General features: G+C 38.0%; 1 protein-coding gene across 4 annotated transcripts in view; it reads left to right on the top strand.

Annotated features, from left to right (window-relative positions):
• The first annotated feature begins 19,888 nt into the window (after nucleotides 1-19,888).
• The window catches only part of LOC150081292 (splicing factor, proline- and glutamine-rich-like), a 288,175-nt gene continuing 283,264 nt past the window's right edge, over nucleotides 19,889-24,799 (top strand). For all 4 annotated transcript variants that reach the window (XR_016547290.1, XR_016547292.1, XR_016547291.1 and 1 more), the window contains exon 1: nucleotides 19,889-20,344. Coding sequence is in view for 1 of the 4 variants with exons in the window: in XM_090379613.1 (XP_090235739.1) it covers nucleotides 19,937-20,344 (408 nt within the window). In the remaining 3 variants the exon portion in view is untranslated. The remainder of the gene's footprint in view (nucleotides 20,345-24,799) is intronic.

The following is a 24,799-nucleotide window of genomic DNA, read 5'->3' as shown; positions in this document are numbered from 1 at the left end:
CACTTTGACTGCGAATCCTATCAATTAACGCGACTGAAGTTCAGGGCCGCCGCAAGTGGGTAGGCGAGGCAAGCGTCGCTTACGGGCGGCAGTTCAAGAGGGCGCCGAAATTTTTTCGATGTTGTTTACTGGTTGGTTAATGTTTATCAGTATTCAAAATTTAGGGCGGCAAATTTTATTTTGCTTACTGGCGGCACATAGGAACCCAGCGCTACTGCTCAAGTTTTAACTATAATAAATGATAAACCACCTCAATTGATGGAGCGCCCATCATTTCGATTTTTATAGTTTCAAGAAGTTACTAGATAGCATATGCATATTAAATTGAAGCTCCTAGAGCCAATTGCGCACATGTGTTTCTCAGCTCGTGTTTCGTTAGTCATAGTGAAAAGGGTGAGCTGCTGTTTTTTTTTTTTTTTTTTTTTTGCCTTCTTTCGTAGGCTCTTGACACTGTTTATGATGCCTAATGGGAAATTTGGCCCTGCACAAACAGAGTGCACAACGCAGAGATGAGGGAAACCCCTGGAGCCGTTAGACATCGAACACTTTACTACTTTGCAGTTATGAAAATAAATGCGAGCTAAGTTCCTAAAACAGGAAGATCTCTACACTACCTTGCAGTTATAAAAAACAGAAAAACTAAAAGATAATCTCAAAGGATTTGAGGCAAAAATGGGAGCTACAAGAAGATTTATTTATTATTTTATTTTATTTATTATTATTTATTTATTTTATTTATATTATTATTTTTTTCATTATTATTATTATTTTATGTTATTATCATTATTATTTTATTTATTATATTATTATTTTATTTATTATTAACTCAAAAGGATAAATGGAACATTATAAATAACCTGTTAAGTACAAGGAAAAAATTATCAAGGGGAAATCAAATTAAGACACTATTAGAACAGATTTCTGGTACAAACAAACAATATGAAGCTGCAAATAGGTTTGCCAAAGCTGTATTAGATCTCAACAGATATTATATTCATTATTAACGAAACAGGCCTACGCGCTCTGGATTCATTGAGGAATTTATTGTAGCTTAAACACAGAGCGTACAGATAAAGCAGAAATATATGAGCTTTCGGCTATATGGTAGCCTTCGTCAGAATTAAAATACATGAATGGCAGTTGGAATGAAGATGTGCACTGCCAGGTGCGTGAGACGCGAGGTTTAATTGTTTGTTGACGTCTGTGGCTGTGACGCATGATGACGTGGCCAGCGCTTGTCCAATGACAGAACTACTGACTCTGTGATCGGGTTGACTTGGTAACCACTGTTCCTGTTTAAGGATTTATCCGAAGATTTTATATTTAATGATTCCAACCAGGTACGCTTTAGGTAATGGTGGGATCTGTCTACCACCACGACATCGCGGTGTGGGTCGATGTCGTGGTGGGTTGTCCAGACATGTTCGGCGATAGCTGAGTGTTCTATATCCGCTAAACGGATCGCTCTTTTGTGCTCCGAGAGACGTTTCTCGAGTCGACGTCCAGTCTCTCCGAAGTAGCAGCTAGTGCAGTCACGGCAAGAGATGCGGTAGACTAAACCGCTCTGCAGAAGGGTGGGGACAGGTGTTTTCACGTTGGAAATGAAAGAACGCAGTTTCCTGCCTGGGAGCTGGATGCACTTTATTCCGTGCGTTCTCAGGATTCTGCCGATCTGTTGTGACAGGTTGGGGTAGTATGGGATGAATGCCCTTGTGGATGGCTCGTCACTGTTGGTGTTGTAGCTGGTCGTCACGATGTCACGTGTCTGTAGATCACACCTGTCGAGGACGTCAATGGGGTAGCCACACCTCGTAAGGTCTACTTTGACCCTAGTAACCTCTTTGCGTCTTTCATCAGTGGAGCTGGAGTGTGTCCAGGCGCGAGTAAGCAAGGTTCGGGCCGTGGAGAGGAGGTGGCCTCGCGCGTGTGCTGACCGGAAGTTGGTAAACTGGCCAGCACACATGGGCTTACGATAAACTGTAGTCCTCAGGTATGTGCCTTCACGTCGGACAAGTGTGTCTAAGTATGGTAAAGAGTTGTTCGACTCCAGCTCAATCGTGAATTTTATGAAGGGCGATAGTGAGTTGAGGTATGATAGAAGTCGCTGACCTGAGTCTCTAGGGATGACCACGAACACATCGTCAACATAGCGACACCAAAAGGCGATGTGATCAGGTGCGTGTGCAAACGCACGTCCCTCTAACTCCTCCATCACGATGTTTGCTGTGACTGAGCTGACCGGGGAACCCATGGCCGTGCCATGTATCTGCTGGTAGACTGAGTCATTAAATATGATCGCACCCCCTGTTAAGCACAGTCTGAGGGCGGTGGAAATGTCATCGGGTGTGAGACCAGTTCTTTCGTTGAGGGTTCTATCATTGTCCAAGAGTTGTTTTGCACAAGAAATGGCAAGTTCCACAGGGATGGAGGTAAAGAGCGATATGACGTCGAACGATGCCATAACTTGATTCTGCGAGATGGATACAGTGCGAATCCTCTTTATGAATTCAACACTGTTGGAAACGGTGTGGGCGGTCTTGCCAACCAGAGGAGAAAGAAGTCTCGAGACAAATTTAGACAGCTCGTAAGTCGGTGATCCACAGCAGGATACAATTGGTCTCAGTGGTGTGTCTTCTTTGTGCACTTTCGGTAGGCCGTAAAACCGTGGGATCTGACATCCGGAAGCACGGAGGTGATTACGGGTTGACTGTGTGATCTTCCCTTGTTTCAGCCAACTGTTGACGAGGATATTCACCTCTGATTCCCATCGTTCTAAAACTCTGTTGGGGTTGATGGTCAGGGGTTTGTATACAGTAGTATCCCGTAAAAGTAGTAGCGCTTTCGCCATGTAATCAGTGTGATCCATTACAACCGTACGGCGGCCTTTGTCTGCCGGTAGAATGACGATGGACGAATCCTGTTTCAATGCCTTGAGGGCAGAGAACTGTGTACGGTTGAGGTTAGAAGAGACGGGGCGAGCACGGTGTAGAACTGCTGCAGTCTTCAAGCGGATTGTGTTGGCTACATCTTCTGGGAGGCGTGATAAGCTAGCTTCCACACCTAAGGCGATGTCGGTGATCGGCGGGTGCTTAGGAAGAACGGCAAACGTCATGCCAAGAGTCAATAAGTTTACTTGGTCCGCAGATAACTGTTTGCTGCTTAGGTTCAATACGAAGTCCGTGGAATTAGTGAGAGGGGTATTACATTGGCTGCGCAATTGACGGGATTCATTAATCAAATTTATTAATCAAATTATTCATTAATTATTCATTAATTATTCATTATTCATTAATTCATTAATTATTCATTAATTATTCATTATTCATTAATCAAATTTATCTTCGGATAAATCCTTAAACAGGAACAGTGGTTACCAAGTCAACCCGATCACAGAGTCAGTAGTTCTGTCATTGGACAAGCGCTGGCCACGTCATCATGCGTCACAGCCACAGACGTCAACAAACAATTAAACCTCGCGTCTCACGCACCTGGCAGTGCACATCTTCATTCCAACTGCCATTCATGTATTTTAATTCTGACGAAGGCTACCATATAGCCGAAAGCTCATATATTTCTGCTTTATCTGTACGCTCTGTGTTTAAGCTACAATAAATTCCTCTATATTCATTATTGCCAAAATTACTATAATCAACAAGATAGTCTTCCTCAGATAGTTAACTCTTGTGTAGTCTGAGATTCTTAAGATTATAGAACAGTTAAAGAACAAGAAATCTTACGGACCAGACTGTATTACAGTAACGGAAATAAAGAGAAATAAAGAACTGTTCTCTTGGTGGAGCTTACAGCACGGATGTTATAGTCGGGAAGCTGTCCTACAAATTTACTTTCATTTAAGGTAATTCCTATATATAAAAAGGGATCACCAGATGACTTTTGCAATTATATACCAATAACAATACAGTCACTTATAAATAAGATAATAGAAAATTATATTTTTTCCCATATAAGCAAATATTTAGATCAATATGGACTGTTAAACAGCTCTCTATTTTCATATCAGAAGGGCAAGAGCACACAGACATTATTAGAGAATTTAGTAGACTGTTTTAACTTACATTTAAACAACAATAACTTCATAACGATTTTATTTATAGATTTGACCAAATCATATGATTTAATTGACATCCCAATATTGCAACAAAAATTTCTGAAATATGGTATAAGGGGAACAGTCAATCAACTCTTAACATGTTATTTAACCAAAAGAAAAATAACAGTTGAAGTAGAAAATACAAAGAGAAAATCATATAATGTAAAGCGGGGAGTACCTCAGGGCACTCATGCAGGGCCAATCATGTTCAACATCTATATAAATGACATATTCGAAGTAATTAAGAACTCCTTTATAAAAATTTATGCAGATGATATAATCTTATATACAATTGGAAAGAACCTGACAAAAATGGCTAAAGATTTACAGCAGGATGTAATACATTTATAAACTTGGTTGCATGATAATAAATTAGCACTGAACTTTGAAAAAACAAAATTTTTGGTAATTAGATCTTCTCATCAAACCTTGGACATTCATCCCTCTATAAAATTACATAAACATGAATGCCTACATGATCAGAATTTCCAGAATTGCAAATGTCTAACTGTGGAATAAGTTTCAAATCATTGTTACCTTGGGTTATGGATTAACTACAGTCTTAGTTGGGCAATACATATGAAAATTTGTACAAGAAAATGAGATTTTTATGTGTACTTTTTTTACTACATTAAGAATAAGTTAAATTTTAGAACAAAAGTTACCTTATATTAAATTTTCTTATACTCCAGCACGACTACCAAATCAGTAGAGTTTACAATAAATCGTCAATACAAATATTTATCGTATTTAGTAGTCACGGGTGTGAACCCCACTCCACTTAACGCGCGGACACTCTTGTCCTAACCACTCTGCTAAGTCAGGCCTTATGCATTAGTGGACTCCCAACTCAATTAGTTAGTAAACGTATGGGCACAAGCAAATATGACTGAAATAAGGGTAATAAACAACTTAAGCATTTTGAGACTTTTAATGGGGACAAACGTTTGGAATGACCTGAAGAATAGAAGACAATTTTTGTTGAAATATAAAATACTTTATCCAGTTCAAAAACTGAAGTTAAATTTAATCTTGAAAAATCTTAACATTATTTTTGAAGAGTCGAATCTGAAAAGAAATGTCTCACATAATTTAAGGAACCCAAAAGCAATTGTTTTGCCTCACCCTAGGGTACTAAATAGATTTGGAGATAGGCATACAATGAATATGATAAACAACTCGTTGGCTAGTGTAGATTTCAGGCTCAGGAGAAGTTATTCTAGCTCCAAATTAAAATTCTTAATAAGAAAATTTTTGATACTGAATGATACAGTAGATTAGAATTGCTATGCTTTGTTTGTTTGTTTGTATTTTATTGGCACATCAGCAACTCAGGCGAATTGCTATGCAGATAAATTGCTATCTCTGTTTGCAGTGCAGAATGTACTATGTGTTGTGATTTCATTATCTTTTCTGTTAGATAACAAATTTGTATGCAAAAACTGTTGTAAATGAAGAATTACAACTTGTTGTCAAGAAATTCACTTTTCTTAACAAGTTCATTTATTGTAAACAAATTCTCTTGATAAAAATAAATTGTATTGTATTATTTATTTATTTTAATAATTATTATTATTATTTTATTATTTTATTTTTTGGTTACATAGGTGTGCCCAAAACAGTGCAATGATATTTGGCGGTCTCAGTCCACAGTTGATTTTGGTAAACTATACCATAATCATTTTAAAAATGTTATGGGATTCGTTCTATATCGGAGAGTCTGCGCCAGTAGCAGAGTGGTATCTTCATCGTCCTCCCCGCTTTGTACAAATAAACAGATGGCTTACGTTATACTGCTCCATATACGTATCCTGAGCTTGTAAAGTACAATCTTCTTTATCACAAGCCAGATAAAAGTCAATCCAAATGTACGCAGTTTAGTTGAAGTTCAAAGTCAAAACATTAATGTAAATGGCATCACAAGACATCTAATGGCCCCTAATACACAATGTGCACAACATCCAACTAGGGAACGTTGCTCATTATTAAGTTGCTTCACCAGCCAAAGGAGTAGAATTATTTGTAGCCGTATAACTAATTCTTCTTTTTGTGAAAACATCATACGCAAACTGCTGAAGAGCAACACAACAATTCTTTTCTCCCACCAGCAAAGTTTCATGCCCATGAGAGAGTGTAGAAACTCAAGAACGTAGAACATATCTAAAGACATTATATAGCGGACAATAAAATAAAATGTGGCTCAAATTTTCATTTTCCCCGCATTGACACGATTCCCTCCTAGAGAGACCAAAACGACATAGTTTTTTTGTTAAGAGATCCATGTCCCTTTAAGAGGAAGGATGTATATAAGTGTAAAGAGAACCTTGAAAAGTATTTGGAGAGCCAGAACCACTTGAAGGGCCGAACATAATGGCCAAAAAGCAGAAAGGATGCAAGCGGCTGAGCAAAGGATGCAAGGAGTAATTAACCATAGATGCCGCGGTTATGGAGCAAGCCTACAAGAAGCGCCGCAAGATGTACACAGCTTACATCGATTACCGCAAGGCCTTCGACTCCCTGCCTCATCAACCGGTGAAATACCGCCACTTTGCTTATTGGAGGCTTGAAGTGGTGAAATGTTTAGTCTCTAGAGCAAAGTTTCCGGCATCCCCCCCCTCTCTCCCCATACTTCTCCTTCAACTCATGCACGGTACTAAGTACTATAGGTTTTGATACCTTTCGTGTTTGGGGTTCTCATAAAAAAAAAAAAAAAAAAAATAGAGGCACCCTGAACATCTACAAAGTCAATCCGATAGTAAAAACCTCCCTAGGAGAAACGAGAGCGAAATGGAACACCACCATTAAGGTCGAATACATCACAACCAGTCCAATCCCCATCAGGAGAGGAATATTTCAGGGAGATGCCCTGAGCTCATTGTGCTTCTGTCTAGAACTTAACCCACTATTCACCATGCTCAACAGTAGCAAGTACGGATATAACCTCAAAGAAGGAAGGAAGAACCTGTACACCCTCACTCACCTGATATACCTGGATGACATCAAACTCTACGCGGCAACGGAGAAGCAACTCCAGCAACTACTCCAGATCACCGAAGAATTCAGCAAGGACATCATGATGGAATTTGGTCTAGACAAATGCAAGACCCACGCACTTCACCAGGGAAAATTAGTCGGCCGAAACTACCAGCTGCTGACTGGTAAAGAGATCGAAGGTATGACAGAAGCAGATACCTACAAATACCTAGGGGTAATGCAGGCTCAGCAGTTAGAGCACAAGGAAATCAAGAAGTGCTTGACCGAAAAATATCATGAGAAACCCAAAAGCCTGCTGAAAAAAAATTGAACGGTGGGAACACGGTTAAAGCCATAAACACCTATGCAGCTCCAGTACTAATATACACCTTCTGGGTCAGAGATTGGACTAACAGCGAGCTAGAAGATATCGTGCGAAAGACAAGAACAACGATGACCAAGTGCCACCAACACCAACTGAAGTCAGCAGTGGAGAGACTAACAATAGATCGGAAAGAGAGAGAGAGGAAGCGGCCTGATAGACCTGATAGAGAAACACAAAACAGCGATTGTTACCCTGAAGGATTACTTCGAGAACAACACAGCATCACTCCACCAGGCCATAAGGACGATAGATAGTAGTGGTATACCCCACTCAACCTAAGCGAGGAGCCCCCTCCCGCTCAGATGACACAAGAAACGAAGCTAGAAAGATGGACAAAGAAGGCATACACTTCAATGACATCGAAATCAATACATCAAGATCAAATCCAATTCATGGCTCACAAGTGGGACGCTCTTCCCCGAGATGGAAGAATTCATGCTGGCCATCCAAGATCAGGTAATCAACACCAGAAACTATAGAAAATACATCATAAAGGAGCCCAGAATGTCAGATGACACATGTCGACAATGCCACCTGGCCTCACAAAAGATCCAACACATCACAGGGGGGGGATGCAAGGGGACCCAGACTGAGTACGCTTGAAGACACGATTACGTAGCCGGGATAATACATCAGAAGCTAGCAAGGAAATACCAGTTGACCAAAGAAAGTGTACCATACTACAAGTACGAACCCCAAGCAGTACTAGAGACCCCAACCCACAAGTTGTACTGAGACCATGCCATAATAACGGATAAGACCATCCCACACAACAGACGGGACCTTGTGGACAAACTGAATGAGTATTTTGCATCTACATTCACACATGAGTTATTAAGGTTTGAAAATGGCAGTAGGTTATCAAATTGTAGCAGGCTGCTTAATGATTTTGTAATAACTGAGAGCAAAATGGAGGAAAAATTGTTAAAGTTAAACATAAGAAAGGCACCTGGGGTGGATGGGATCTATCCAGTTATATTAAAGGATGCGGCAAAGCAACTAAGCAAACCCTTAGCCATAATTATGAGAGCATCCTTGGACTCAGGGGAGGTCCCCACGGACTGGAGATGTGCAAATGTATCCCCAATTCACAAAGGGAGAATCGAAGGTTGACAGGAGTAATTACAGACCAGTTAGTTTAACTTCTGTTCCGGGTAAAATAATGGAGTCACTGGTTAAAGATGCATTACAGGATCATCTAGGCAAGACTGCAGCAATAATTCAGACACAGCATGGATTTGTTAAGGGAAAGTCTTGTCTGACAAATTTGATAGGATATTATGATGTGGTTACAAAGGAACTGGATGCAAAAAATAATTTTGATATCATATATTTGGATTTCAGGAAAGCTTTTGACACTATTGCGTATGGAAGACTATTGTACAAATTGGAGCAGAATGGTATTATGGGTAAGTTGCTACAATGGATAAAAGGATGGTTGAGTGGGAGAAGACAGAGGGTGGTAATTAATGGGTGCTGCTCTTCGTGGACTAATGTTATTAATGGCACAAAGGTTGGCAGGGTTGTTAAAGACAGTAAAGGCAGTGTGCTATTTCAAAAGATCTAGATAATTTGGGCAGACAGGCTGAGAAGTGGCAACTGAAGTTTAACCTTGACAAATTTCAGGGGGTAACTTGGGGAATTTTTTTTTTTTTTTTTTTCTTTGGCTGGTGCAGCATAAGTCTCAGGCTTCCTTGTACCATATGGCTAATAATAATAATAATAATAATAATAATAATAATAATAATAATAATAATAATAATAATAAATGCAAAGTACTGCATATGAGTAGAATTAACCCCAGAGAAACGTACCAACTGTGTGGTACTACACTTAAGGTGGTAGAAAATGAAAAAGACCTGGGAGTAATTGTGCATTCAGATATGAAGTTTTCTGAGCAATGCAGACAGGCTGCCAGGGCAGGTCATGGGGTTTTGTCAATGATATATAGGAATTTTGCTAGCAGGGAAAAGGATGTGATTGTCCCTCTGTATAAGGCAATGGTCAGGCCACGCCTTGATTACTGCGTACAGGTATTGAGGCCTCATTTTAGGAAGGATGTAGATTTGCTTGAGCATGTACAGAGAAAGACAAGATTGGAGGGGAATGAAGAGAGTATTAAGTTCTGCAAATTGCAGTGGCTGGAGACTAGGCACCTGCGCGGTGATCTGATTGAGGTGTATAAGTCCTTGAATGGGTTGAGCACGTTGAATTCTAATGGGATCCTGCCACTTGTTCAGATTACGAACCTAAGGAGGCATAAATTCAAATTAAGAAAAGACAGATGTGCAGAAATTTGCCTTTAGCCAACTGGTGGTTAATTGCTGAAACAAACTTCCATCTGTCTTTGTGGAAGTTGATAGGTTAAATAAATTTAAGGAGGAACTGGACAGGCGTTTGGAGGGAATGGTGTGATTTTTTTTTTTTTTTTTTTTTGGCTGATGCTGCATAAGCTCACACACTTGCTTTCCTGCATCACATGCCCCTACTACTACTACTACTACAAGATGGAAAAGGCTACCTACCTGATTGACATAGCAGTGCTCAACACTAGCAATATTCAGAAAACCCACGAGTAAAAAATTAGACATGAGATCAAGGAGATGATGCACATGCAAGAAGTAACGACCATCTCGATCATCGTGTCAACCACCGGTATGGTGCCAAAGACCCTACATAGCAGCCTAGCAGCAATAGGTCTCCCAGAGAACACCCACAAGGAACTCCAGAGAGTCGGAATTGTTAACACCTATATGATAGTCAGAGTTTCTCGACCAACAGTAACGCCAGACATTACAACCACCCTGTGTACTTGGTAGCAGTACTCGTCCCGGAGTGGAATCCCCCAATCAGGGAGAAATAATATAAGAGAAACAATAATAATATACGGGTATATGAAAGAAATTTCCTGGTGCGGGTGACCCTAAAATAATTTTTTTTTTTTTTTTTGGCCCAACACTGTATTACATAGTTGGTCTTAATATTGTGATCACTGAGTGTATATAATAATAATAAAACAAACTGTTATATTAGGTCTATGAATGATAATTACATTTTTCCATGTGTATTATGTCCATATATTGCGTGTCGCTTTGATTGTTTCGCTTGGAGGAAAACCTGAGTTTTCGTGGGAAAAACCTTCTATCCTCATCTGAGTGAAATTTATGATTTTATATTGGAAAAAAAATAAAAGCTCTTCTTTTCATTGACGGGATTCGAAACCGGAACTTTTACCCCCACTGGGAAGGAAGACAGTAATTATAATCTCCTATATAATAATAATAATAATAATAATAATAATAATAATAATAATCAAGAGCCGTTACTTAAACTTAATTTTTTTAAAAATTTATTTGTCTATTTCATTATAAAAAGGTGTACAGTATGTTTTCAATTTGTGGTTATCTTTAATTGATGTATGCTGAGTACGTCTATATGAAGAATAAAATTATATACTGTATATATATATAATTGGTATTATGAAATGTAATTTTTATAATTATATTATTGTAATATCTATCATATAACATATAAATTTTTTAATATTATATATATATATATATATATTCAGTCCGAGGTAAGGCATAAAACAAATGTAAAAACAAATGTAAAAATTAATGTAAATACACATGTAAATACAGGAATTAACCACAAGTTAACACAAAACTACAGAAATTTAACAGAATTTCATCGAACCAACAACAAACCACCATAATAGGCATTGGCTTGAAAATCGGGGACTTCGGCCAATGCGACATCAGCACACAGTGAAATGCTAATGCGACTGCGCCATAAAAATTACCATACATAAAACCAAATTAAAAGCGGGAAATTCCCTTTTCGACTCCACGACCTCCACCGGACCACATTTAAGTAAGTAGTTGTAGTATAACAATATAAAATGCTTACCCGTTGGGCTTTGTGTATTCTATCACAGTTGCTGAAGAGATTGTAAAAAATTAACTAATTCATAATTAATACTAGTTTAGCTAACAATAATTAAGAAAATTAATATAAACATCAGTCCTTAGTATCCAGAATTAAATAAAATAAAATAGCAAAGCTGTGATAGATACAAACAGAAACGGGTGAGTATAAAAGCATTACATCGAATGGGCTGTTAATCCACTCAAAGCCCCCGATGAAGTAGGGGATTGACGGCCACGTGATGTAAAGCAAAAATGTATAAATTGTATAAATATTATTATATAGTTATAAAATAGTATTGATGATTACATATTGCTACAGATACATAAAATATTTTCATCAGTAATTATCATGAAAATTTCTTTAGCAATACGCAATAAGTTCCTAAATGTATAGGCCATGTGAATTTAAGATAACCGAGACTAGGCTAACTTAAAGACCAGTATTGTATTAACGCCAATACCTATAGGTATAAAACACCAGTACTTAAGAAAATCGAACTATTGTAAACGTATATATATATATATATATATATATATATATGAGTAATATGGAAAGAAAGAAATAAAGTTAATGAATTGTAAACTGTAACTTTTGCTTATGGGCCAACGCACTCTCTACAGCAATTATGCATTACGATCATAATGTATATAAAATATGTTGTATAATATTGAAGACAATTCAAGAAGACAATACCAAGATGGATAAAAAAAAACGCAAGGGATATATATATATATATATCCTTTTAGGGTTGAACTTGAAAGTGTCTGCAATTCTGCCTAGACACGATAGGAGGGAGTATATGATGAGAGCCTTGTCGATCAATTCGGCCCTGGAGGGATTGTGCAAGGCTCAAGGGGTAGAATTTTTTTCAGCCTGGACTGTACTTGTTAACAGGAGAGATTGCTTCTACAGGGATGGGAAACACTTAAATAGAAAGGGTGCAAGAATTTTTGCTGATGCTGTCGAGGCAGTGTTAGGTGGGTCGGAAAACTGCTAGTTGGGGGGGATACAAGACTAATAGATTAACAGTAGCCAGTGGCAGAGGTGGAAGTGATTCTTGCACTGCTTCTATTGAAATGAGCAGAAGTCTGAAAAACAAGATGCAGGATATTTCAGAGACTGCTGGTAGTCATTGCGGTACAAGTAAACACATGGGTTGTGTTAGGGTAGCTAAGAATAGAAACAGGTGCATGTATACCTGCGTGTACACCAATGCTAGGAGTTTGGTAAATAAATTTGATGAATTTGAGGTATTGCTCAAAACATCAAAGGCAGATATTGTTGGGATATCAGAGACGTGGTGTCACACAGATATAAGTAATGCGGAACTGGAATTTGGGGAATACAATGTGTATAGAAAGGATAGACAGGACAGGAGGGGAGGAGGGGTTATGCTATTGATTAATAAACACATAAAGTCCAAGGAAGTGAAGCCAGTCGACATCGATGGACAGGGCAGCGTCGAGTCAGTTTGGTGTGACATAAGCATAGGGAAATCAAAATTGAGAGTAGGAGTGTGCTATAGGCCTAATGACTCTGATGAGTATAACAAGATATTGTACAGGGAAATAGAGTGGGCCAGTAAATCAGAGAGTCTTATAATGGGGGACTTTAATTTCCCAGATATTGACTGGAATTTGTGGGTTGGTCACTCGCACACTAGCAAGGCTTTTGTGGATTTATTGGATGATTGTTTTCTACATCAGCATGTTCGTGAGGCAACAAGAGGGAGCAATACTCTTGATCTGATTATCAGTAGTGATTCTTCATGCATTAAGAACCTGCAGATAAATGAACCACTAGGTGGCAGTGATCACAGTGTGTTGAAGTGGGATTTACTCAAGGAGGAAACTACCATCAGAGGTAAAGGGAAGGGTTTTTGTTTTCGTAAAGGCGACTATGATGGTCTGAGACAGTATTTAAATTCTATACAGTGGGACCAACTGATGCTGTTACCAACAGCAAACTCAAAATGGGAAGCATTCAAGGAACTAATCTTGGAGGCTACCAGGCTTTACATACCAACTAAGAAATATTGTTCAAGGTTTAGGCCTAAATGGTTGTCAGATGAACTAATGAGACATGTGGCAGAGAAGAAAAATGCATGGGATACATACAAATTAATGGGTGACATGGAAGCCTATGATAGATATAAGTTTGTCTGTAACCAAGTCACAAAGTAGATTAGGCAGGCAAAGGCAGACTATGAAAAATCCTTGGCAAAGGATGCAAAGAAAAACAGAAAAGAGTTCTTTACATACTTGAACTCGAAAAGGAAAGGGATGAATCAGATTGGTCCACTGGATATTGATGGTTCAACAGTTGAGGATCCTGCTCAGGTGGCTAACAATCTAAACGAGTATTTTGCATCTACATTCACGCATGAGGAGTTATTCAGGAAGGAGAACGATGTAGGTAAAGTAAACTTTGGCAGGGAGCTGGATGATTTTGTAATAACTGAGAGGAAAGTGGAGGAGAGATTGTTGAGGATAAACATAAAAAAGGCACCTGGGTGGATGGGATCTATCCAGTTATATTAAAGGAGGCAGCAAAGGAAGTATGCAAACCCCTAGCCATAATTATGAGAGCTTCTTTGGACTCAGGGGAGGTACCCATAGACTGGAGATGTGCAAATGTAACCCCAATTCACAAAGGAGGATCAAAGGCTGACACAAGTAATTATAGAGTTTAACTTCGGTTCCAGGAAAATTAATGGAGGCACTGGTTAAAGAAGCACTGCAGGATCATCTAGACAAGAATTCAGTTATAGCTCAGACGCAGCATGGTTTTGTTAAGGGCAGGTCTTGCCTGACCAATTTGATTGGATACTATGATGTAGTCACAAAAGAACTGGATGCAGGGAATAACTTTGATATTATATATTTGGATCTTAGAAAGGCTTTTGATACTGTTGCACATGGAAGACTGCTGCACAAATTGGAGCAGTGTGGCTTTGGAGGCAAATTGCTGCTATCGATAAGGGGATGGTTGAGTGGCAGAAGACAGAGAGTGGTAATCAATGGACACTGCTCAACGTGGACTAATGTTATTAGTGGAGTTCCTCAAGGTTCAGTGTTGGGTCCGTTGTTGTTTTCGGTGTTTATGAATGATATTGATGATGGGATATCAAGTTTAATGTCCAAGTTTGCAGATGATACAAAGGTTGGCAGGGTCGTTAAGGACAATACTGACCCTATGCTGCTGCAACAGGATCTGGAAAGGTTGAACAGATGGGCTGAGAGGTGGCAAATGAGGTTTAACATCGACAAATGTAAAGTGCTGCATATGGGAAACAGTAACCCCAGAGCAACGTATCAACTCTGCGGTACTACACTGACAGTGGTGGAGAATGAAAAGGACCTGGGGGTAATTGTGCAGGCAGATATGAAGTTCTCTGAGCAGTGCAGACGAGCTGCAAGAGTAGCTCATGGTGTCTTGTCAATGATATACAGGAATTTTTCTAGCAGGGATAAGGAGGTGATTATTCCCTTGTATAAGGCAATGGTAAGGCCACATCTTGAGTACTGTATACAGGTCTGGAGGCCTCATTTCAAGAAGGATGTAGAGCTGCTGGAACGGGTACAGAGAAGGGCAACAAGATTAGTAAATGGAACAAAGGGTTGCTCTTACGAAGAAAGGCTTAAGTTTTGCAAATTACAGAGTCTGGAGACTAGGCACCGGCGAGGTGATCTGATAGAGGTGTATAAGGCTTTGAATGGTTTGAGCATGCTCAATGCCAATGGGATTCTTCATCTTTCTCAGAATAATCACCTCAGAGGGCATAAATTCAAATTGAGGAAGGACGGATGTCGGATAGATGTGCGGAAATTTGCCTTTGGCCAGCGGGTGGTTGGGTGGTGGAACCGACTTCCATCACTTGTTGTTGAAGTTGATAGCCTAAACAAATTTAAAGCTCAACTGGACAGGTATTTCGAACGAACGGAGGGGTGAAATGGGAGTGGGTTTTTTTTTTTTTTTTTTTTTGGCTGATGCTGAATAAGCTTGCTTTCTTGCATCATATGCCTCTGCTAATGCTAATGCTAATGCTATATATATATATTTATATATATATATATATATTTATATATACACAAACACGTTGTGGGTAGACAACGATAAGTTTTATGTATACATTTTCATTTTTTAAAATATTTTATATATATATAAAATATTTTATATATATATATACAAACCTTTGTATATATATATATATATATATATATATATATATACAAACCTTACTTTTACTAACCTTACTTTATCCCTTGCGTTTCTTTAAATCCATCTTGGTATTGTCTTCTTGAATTGACTTCAATATTAAACAACATATTATATATATACAGTATACACAGCGAGAGAAACGGATCTAACAGGCAGAAAATTCAGTAGGGGTGCCGCAAAACAAAATGAATTACTTAGGGGTGCCGTTATTAAAAAAAAGGTGGAAAACCACTGTTCTCTTCGATATCCACCTATTAATATTGTCTAAAAATAGAAGCTGTGTAAATCTTGAATATATGCTGTGTAATTCAATTGGGTCTACTGTAGATCTTACTGTGCTAAATAGCACAAATCCCGCACCCACCTCAGGTAATGTTACAGAGGTGGATGCCAGCATCCCGCACTCAGGCTGCCCACACCGCAGTGCCAAAAAAAAAAAAAAAAAACCCTGCATATCCACCAATAGACAAACACAGGACAATCCCACGCCCAATAGTTAAAACTAATAATTCAGGTGCCAGTATCCGGCCTCTGGAAAATAACAAAACGGCAGAAAAAAAAAAAAAAAAAAAAAAACCTACTTGGCCATAATAAGCCTGGGACAGTGTGCATAGCTTTAGGTGAAAGGTGCCTCCTGTGGTTTTTTTACCTCTGCACCATATGATTTCTGTGGAGACAAACAGTAAAGAAAATAAAATGAATAAATAAAAAGAAATAAAGAAAATAAAATGAATAAATAAAAATAATAATAAATAAAAAGAAATAAATAAAATAAAATGAATAAATAAAAATAATAATAAATAAAATAAAATGAATAAATAAAAATAATAATAAATAAAATAAAATGAATAAAAATAAAGAAAATAAAATGAATAAAAATAAAAATAGATAAATAAAAAATAAAGAAAATAAAATGAATAAAAATAAAAATAGATAAATAAAAAATAAAGAAAATAAAATGAATAAATAAAAATAATAATAAAGAAAAAAATAAGTAAAGAAAATAAAATGAATAAATAAAAATAATAATAAAGAAAAAAATAAGTAAAGAAAATAAAATGAATAAAAATAAAAATAATAATAAAGAAAAAAATAAGTAAAGAAAATAAAATGAATAAAAATAAAAATAATAATAAAGAAAAAAATAAGTAAAGAAAATAAAATGAATAAAAATAAAAACAGATAAATAAAAAAATAAAGAAAATAAAATGAATAAATAAAAAAGTAATAATAAATAAATAAAATAAATTAAAAGAAGGAAAAAAAAAGACAGTATTATAGGGAATGTAGAAGAAGGCATCCTCTAGGATGGGTGGAGATTCCCCCAAGAGAAGAGGGAAGGGAGAAAATAGTATGCCGGGAAAGCGAGCCCTACGAGATTGGCAAGAGTCATGGCAGCATAGAGCTGTGCTGTAATGTACAGTCCAGTGAGGTTTTATTTGGTATGATGTCTGATGGTTGTCCATTTTGGGAATTTTTCAAATCCGGTAGTTGTTCATGCCACAGGTTCATACAACAAGGACCTCCTGCACCTGTGGCAGTTGCCACAGGTGCAGGAGGTCCTTGTTGCAGTAGGTTCTTCGCTTCGCAAAGCGGTCTTGGGAAAAGCGAGAGAAAGCCAAATATTCATCCTTACGTTCTAGTAGATGGTGTTCCTGTCCTTTGGATAAATTCAAGGAAGAACTTGGGAAAATATAAGAGGGAATGGTTAGGTGATATGGTAAATTCTGTTAGTTTTTTGGTTGATTCTGTATAACTTTTCTTTCTTGCATCATTTTCCAGTATTATATTAATGCCAAAACTAATTAACATGTATCTTTTGTTTTTTATTTCCCTAGGACCTACTCGGTTCTTGTTACTCACCATTTCAAGCAACTGATTTTAGGCTTTTAATTTTTATTTTTTAAACAGGCTTTAAGCTAATTTAACAGAATTCAAGCTTTTTAATAAGGGAGAATTTTTTTTAAAAATTCGCTCCTTTGTGTTTTCAACATGGAGTTTTTGAAACTTAAATATTTTCCCCATGTTTTCTGGAATATCCAATTCTCTCCACCCAAATAAAAACTTGTCATGCACCCGTTTTTAAAAACATGAAAAAGAAATAAAAATGTACACCGAGTGATCACTGAATTATGACCACCCATATGAAAACTGAATGCCACCCGTTGACCATGTGAGGTACGAGAACGTGCAGTTAGTCGACTTACGTAGCATAGATAAGGTGTCAGTGGTTCAGTAGGTAGTAAAATTCCGAGCATGACTTTGATAGAGGACAGATTGTGGGAGTTCGACGAGTTGGTGCCTCGATTTCCCAAACGGCTGAACTGGTGGGATGTTTGAGAGCCGCCATAGTTAAAGTGTACCATGACTAGCGTCAAAATGGTCAAACAACGACACGACGACAAAACTGCAAAGGTCAGCGAAAGGTTGAAGTTAGAGGTGAGCGCCGGGTCCGACGAGTCGTACAGGCACAGCACTGTTCAAGAGCTGACTATTCAATACAACGTGGGCCAACCCTGAACAATATCTGCCATGACCATGCATCGCACTCTCGCACGTATTGGCTATACCAGCAAGACGACCCCTATGGCATCCTCTCCTCACCAAGTTTCATTGGCGTAAAAGACTCGCCTGGTGCAAAGAGCATGCAAGTTGGACGTTAGAAGACTGGAAGAAAGTGTGCTGTTCGGATGAGACACGTTATTTACTCCACATGGATGGTCGTGTACGGATTTGGCGTCAACAACAAGAGGCTCTTCATCCATCATGCATGGTATCAAAAGTGGAGGCTGGTGGAGGTGGTAGAATGGTGTGGGGCATGTCTCACTGGTAGGAACTTGGACCCTTGGTCCATGTGGAACAACGTATCAGTGGTCTCCGCTAAGGTCAACTGCTTGCTGACTGTGTACACCCCACTATGTTACACTTTTTCCCGAATGGGGACGGTGTCTTCCAATATGACAATGCGCTGAGCCATCGGGCACTTGTGCAGGAATGGTTTGAGGAACTGTTTCTGACTTCCAGCACATCGATTAGCCTCCGAAATCCGTCGATATCAATCCAATAGAGTACTTGTGAGACACTATGGAAAAGTACATCAGATGTCTTGATACACTAATCACTTCCATAGCTGCATTGCGTACCGCATTTAACACAGCTTGGTTGGCCTTACCTCCCGAGCGCTCCGACATCTTGTTGAATCAATGACATGTCGGATAGCTGCTGTACTGAGGGCAATAGGAGGATTTACGAAGTATTAGGTAGGTGGTCATAATTCAGTGATAACTCATATGAATTCCTTTTCTTTGAACTGTTCCCGATTTTCGATTTTTTCTTCTTCTTTTTTCTTGCCTTTAGCATCGATGCTATGTTGGACATGCATGAAACGCTTTATAAATTACATTTTCTCGAAATTATTGCCGAAGTTAGCTGAAATCTCGAGCTGCACGAGGTGGGCTAGATAATTTTTGTTGCGGATAAGCAGTGCCGGATTAATGCACGGGCTAGCATGGTCCTTTCCCTGGCTGAATTCTTTAAGGGGCGTCAAAGTTTACATATCATGAAAAAAAAAAACATATATATCCTTAGGAAAGGGCGCCGAAAAATCTTTCTGTCGGGGTTGCAAATATACCTTGGTCCGGCCCTGAGGTAAAGTAAGGTGTGATATGAATGCTCCTTAGTATGGCATTTAGTTTTTTTGTCCTCTGTAATATGCTATGCTGAATTTTGAATCAATTGGGCGCTTCGCTAGACAACAATAATATTTATTTCTGAAGTGATAGAGAGAAAGAAAGAGAGAGATAGATAGAGAGAGAGAGAGAGAGAGAGAGAGAGAGAGAGACTTTTTATGCAGCATTAAACAAATTGGTTTAGATTACGGACAGGCATGTGAAGTAAAACATTAAAGTTAAATAGTGTTAATATAAACAGAAATTTAATATTAACACTATTTCTTAGTTAAATTCGAAAAAAAAATCTGCCGACCAAAATTTTTTATTCCATTTTCAAAAAAAAAAAAAAAAAAGCATTCAAGAAAATTAAAGAAAATTAGTGTTCTGCATACACTTCATATGAAGAATTTTTTCATATTTTTGAATGACGATGTTAATGTGGTCTTCTTTTTTATTTGAATAATTTCAAATTCTGTTCAAAATTATTCTCAATTTTCAAGTGGTCACCTAGCAATGCTGTTTACTTGAAAGAAAAAAGTTCGTATGATCACGTGATACCTGGTATATATAGTAACCGGTTTGCACTAGTTTCTCTTTTAGCGCTCCGCGTTTGTTAAGTGTTAGATTTATCTGTTGGTTTCGAAGATGAACGGTGAGCAAACAAATATGGAGGGAACCGTAGTAGAAGCTATTCAAAATGAGTACCAAAACGAAAATGTTAAACAGGATATGCGTATGTCTAATAAAAGAGATAACCGGGATAATAGAAATCGGGATAATAGGCAAGATAGAGGAGACAGAGAAAGAATAAATCAAGGACACAGGAGGAAGGATTTTATTAAGGAACGATTAGAAAGTATGAGCGGCCCTACAACTAATTTGCAATCAAGAGAAGGGAGTTCTACTAAGAAGTTTACTGGTCGATGTCGATTATTTGTTGGTAATTTGCCGAATACCATCAACGATGATGACTTTAAAAAGATGTTTGAACCCTATGGGGAAGTTGCGGAAGTGTTTCTACACAAACAGAAAGGCTTCGGTTTCGTGAAATTAGTAAGTATGAAGTTTTAATATTTTGTATTTCTTTATTTGCTTATTTTCGTGTAGTATTTTTATTTCAGAGATACATACTTCCCGAATTGTTTTGGTTCAGCCTGTTCAGTACGATTTACTATTGCATTTGTATTTTTGTTTTCCGAATTCTACTTCAGTCATTTCATGTTCGTGAACAAAGACAAAATGGCGGCTGTGTTTATCCTCGGTGGGAAAAGTTGTTAGGTTACCTGTACCTCAATTGAAATTAATGCTATTGGTGGGGATTTTATTTCAGACCAGATGTCACCAAACTCAGTTAATTATCCTTGGGAACAAGTTAAGCTGGCATGTAAAATTTCAAATAATCCAAACCACTCATGTGAAGCGGGAATTAATGTTCATAGAACGGTCTAAGATACGTATATAGATCTAATTGTATTTTGAACGCCTCCACGTTTGCATGCCACGGCTACGTAATTCTAAGGTTGCAAATGCAGAGTTGCTGTGTATACATGTATACTTTCCAACTGTTGGAACCTGCATTGTAAACCCTATCTCATTTGTTTTTCTCTTGCAGTGTGAAATGCTATAGGTAAAATTAGAGCCAGTTTGCAGCATTATCATACTAATCATACAAATTTGTAATAAAAATTGTTTCATATATAAATTATGAGTGTCTCGTTTTTTAAACATCCACCCAAAAAAAGTAATACATACGAGGAGGCTCTAATTATAATGTATCTTCTCATGGAGACAATCATAGAGAATGTCATATCATAGACATGTGGCTTATAGAATTCAAGTGATTTAGACCAAAGGGAGATGAATGGCATGAGAAAATAATTATACAGAGTGATTATTTTGTGAAAATGACATTAAATAAAGTTGGAACTTAAAAATTATAAAATAGGTAATGTTACTAGATTTATTAAAAATTTTGAAGAGTATAAGGATTTACTTGTACTCTTCAAATTTGTGTCTGACAAATTTGATTGGTTATTATGATGTGGTTACAAAGGAACTGGATGCAAAAAATAATTTTGATATCATATATTTGGATTTCAGAAAAGCTATTGACACTGTTGTGCAAGGAAGACTTGTACAAATTGGAGCAGAATGGTATTAAGGGTAAGTTGCTACAATGGGTCTGCTCTTCGTGGACTAATGTTATCAGTGGAGTCCCACAGGGTTTGGTGTGGGTCCACTGTTGCTTTGTATATTTATCAATGATATTGATGAAGGTATATCAGGCTTAACGTCGAAGTTTGCAGATGATACAAAGGTTGGCAGGGTTGGTAATGGCAGTGTGCTACTGCAACAGGATCTAGATAATTTGGGCAGATGGGCTAAGTGGCAACTGAAGTTTAACCTTGACAAATGCAAAGTACTGCATACGGGTAGAAGTAACCCCAGAGAAACGTACCAACTGTGTGGTACTACACTTAGGCTGGTAGATTACGAACCTAAGGGGGTGTAAATTCGAATTAAGAAAGGACTTTAGCCGGCGGGTGGTTAATTGCTGGAACAAACTTCCATCTGTAGTTGTGGAAGTTGATAGGTTGAATAAATTTAAGGAGGAACTGGACAGGCATTTGGAAGGAATGGTTTGATTTTTTTTTTTTTTGGCTGATGCTGCATAAGCTTATACACTTGCTTTCTTGCATCACCTGCCACTACTACTACTACTGTTTTTTTTATACTTTTGGAATCGGAATGAGCTACATACAACTACTTGCTACGTCCACAATATCTGCATCACAAGTAACATTTGCACGATGTTAGTATTTGTATTTCAAGAGGTTAGTCTATTTGAAAGGTGATTACCTCTGGTAACAGGCTGTTACAGAAGTGTTGTTTATTTTTTTTTTTTTTGCACAACACTGAAGACGAAATTTGGTTCTTCTGTGAGAATTGTTAAAACTTCAGATTAGGGCGGCCTCCAGACTCAGCGAGAAGAAAGCAGTGATTGACAGGTGGAGATTCTGCCCACTCAGTGCCCCCCTTCTCCTTGCCTGCATGGTACTGGGGGATGTTACTTGACCACAATATGTCGGAGAAATGAAGAAAAAGAAACAGCAAAAACTGCAAATTTTTTTTTTTAAAACAACTAACAAAAATTAACACGACATACAACCACTGATTCTTTTTGCCATACATTACTAGACGATTTGACGAGCATTAACAATGAGAATTGCTCATGCATGCCAACAAATGACCTTTTTTCTGGGGGCTACCACCCCCAGACCTGTTTTTGTGGGTGCTGTTGCGTCCACGCTCCCGCTACTATAAAGAGAACCTGATATTAATAACTCGTACAGTTACTGCAAAAAAAATTAAATTATCAAGAAATAGCTTGAAAACAAAAAAAAAAAAAACACATCAGTCCTCACATGCCGGCAGATACTCTTGAAACTTCCATGCTGAAAACACTTGTATTCTGAAGCCGTCAAATTCAGGCTTGGACAGATTTAATTACAGCCTTACATCCATCCTTTTGCAAACGACGAACATGCAATAACAATAACCGAGGGAAGCAGAGCAGCATGAAAATCACCAAAGAACAGCACGATAATTTTGCATTTGCTGCTAAAATCAGAAGTAAATGATCAAAAACGGCTAGGAAAAGAGGGGGGGGAATACAGTGAGTGGGCAGAGTCTCTGCCGGTCAATCATTGCCTTCTTGCCAACAGTCTTTAGGGTGTGCCCCAATCTGAATTTAGCTGGTCAGCTGGTGCTATGGATCAAATGCAATACAGTGATCCTTTTGCACCCAAGTGGAACTCCCCCCCCCCCTAAAATGTGCCACGTCATACTAGTTGGGTTGTTAATTGTAGTGACCATAGCCATAGAAATCTGAATTTTTCTTAAATTTGATATGAAATATTTGAATTTAATCATGCATGTGTGATATGTAGACTAAAATTGAAATATTTTACTGAAATGAATTATTTGTTTACAGTGTAACATTTATAACAATTGGTGGGATTTAGAAAACAACCTACCTTAAAACAAAGTACAATTAGACATTAGAAAGAATGGCAAACACAATTAAGTAATTACTGATTTTGAATTCCCAGTTGTTTCAGCTACTTGTTTCTTTTGTTTTTGAAATGTGTGGCATGCCTGAGGATTAATTTCTTTTCTGTTAGTATTGTTTTCATTAAATGGCTGAAGTGTCAGGCCCTGCTGTGGGGGAAGAAAATTCTTTAATTTTATAGGGGGAGATAGCTTTTCTTTTTCACTTAACATGCAACTGGTTACACTTGGCATGATAGGTGCTACATGAAAAGAATCTTCATGCAAAAACTGATTCAGAGTTAATGACTGGAATTTTTTCTGCCTTCTTCATGATTATAGACAGTTTTACTGTAGTGGTTTTTGAAGTGAAAGTTTAAGGTTTTCATAGAGTAAATGTGAATGCACTTATGTGGTTGTACATAACCAGTTCTTGCAATTGTTTTTGTTTAGTAGTTGTGTTGTACCTCATATGTTCTGCCCTGAAAAAAATAAGTACAAGAGCTCTTCAATAAAGAATGATCATAATTTTTCACGAACAATTGGACTGCTTGCTATTTCTAGCTGAGCTCCGGAAGACCAAACCAAGCTGCATCACATAGCAAATGTGTAGCTGACTTGTGTGCTCAATGTGACCTTGGTGGTCAGTCAAGTTTATGCCTGTTCAGTTTTGCTTACATAACAGTGGATGTGACGCTTGGGGAACAGTATGCTGCTTTCAGATTTTGTTGCTGTCTCGAGAAAACATCAGCTTAAGCATACAAAATGTTAACAGATGCTTATGGTGAATTTACACTTCTGTATAGCACAGCTTGTAGGTGGTTTAGAATGTTTAAAGATGGATGTGATTCAATCATAAAAATTTGCAGTCCTAGAGCTCCAACCACAGCAGTCACCACAAAAGCCATAAACACTGCTTCTGTAATCGTGAGAGAAGATCGTTGTATAACAGTAAGGCAACTGGGAGAGAGGTTATCAGTAGGAAGCATGCACGGTATTCTCCACGACAATTTGCAGATGATACATTTTTGTGTTCACTGGGTTCCATGACTACTCACACCTGCGCAACAGCAGCTCGCATGGAAGTTTTGTAAAGAGCTGCAAAGAATGGTTATTGAAGATAGCGAGGCTCTGCACAAGGTGATAACAATGGATGAGATGTGGCTTCATCATTCGACCCAGAGAGTAAGCAACAAAGCTCAAAATTTGGAAGTCTACGTCATTCATTGCCAACTTTGATAAAAGCAAAAGTTGTGGCTTCTGCAGGAAAGGTTATGTTCATGATTCTTTTTTTTTGACATTCAAGGAATGGTTTACAAGCATGTTGTGCCATGCCACACGACTGTTAGAGAATGACTTACTGTACTGCACATTTTGTGGGATCACATTCGTGGCAAACCACAGTTGCACACATTGGGGTAGATGCTGCATCACAATTCGAGACCTCACCTTCTCATA

Source organism: Mastigoproctus giganteus, chromosome 8, assembly GCF_048544385.1.
Source record: "Mastigoproctus giganteus isolate SK-2022 chromosome 8, ASM4854438v1, whole genome shotgun sequence".
NCBI classification, from domain to species: Eukaryota; Metazoa; Arthropoda; class Arachnida; order Uropygi; family Thelyphonidae; genus Mastigoproctus; species Mastigoproctus giganteus.
The sequence above is the reverse complement of the archived record's forward strand: the minus strand, read 5'-3'. Positions and strand labels throughout refer to the sequence as shown.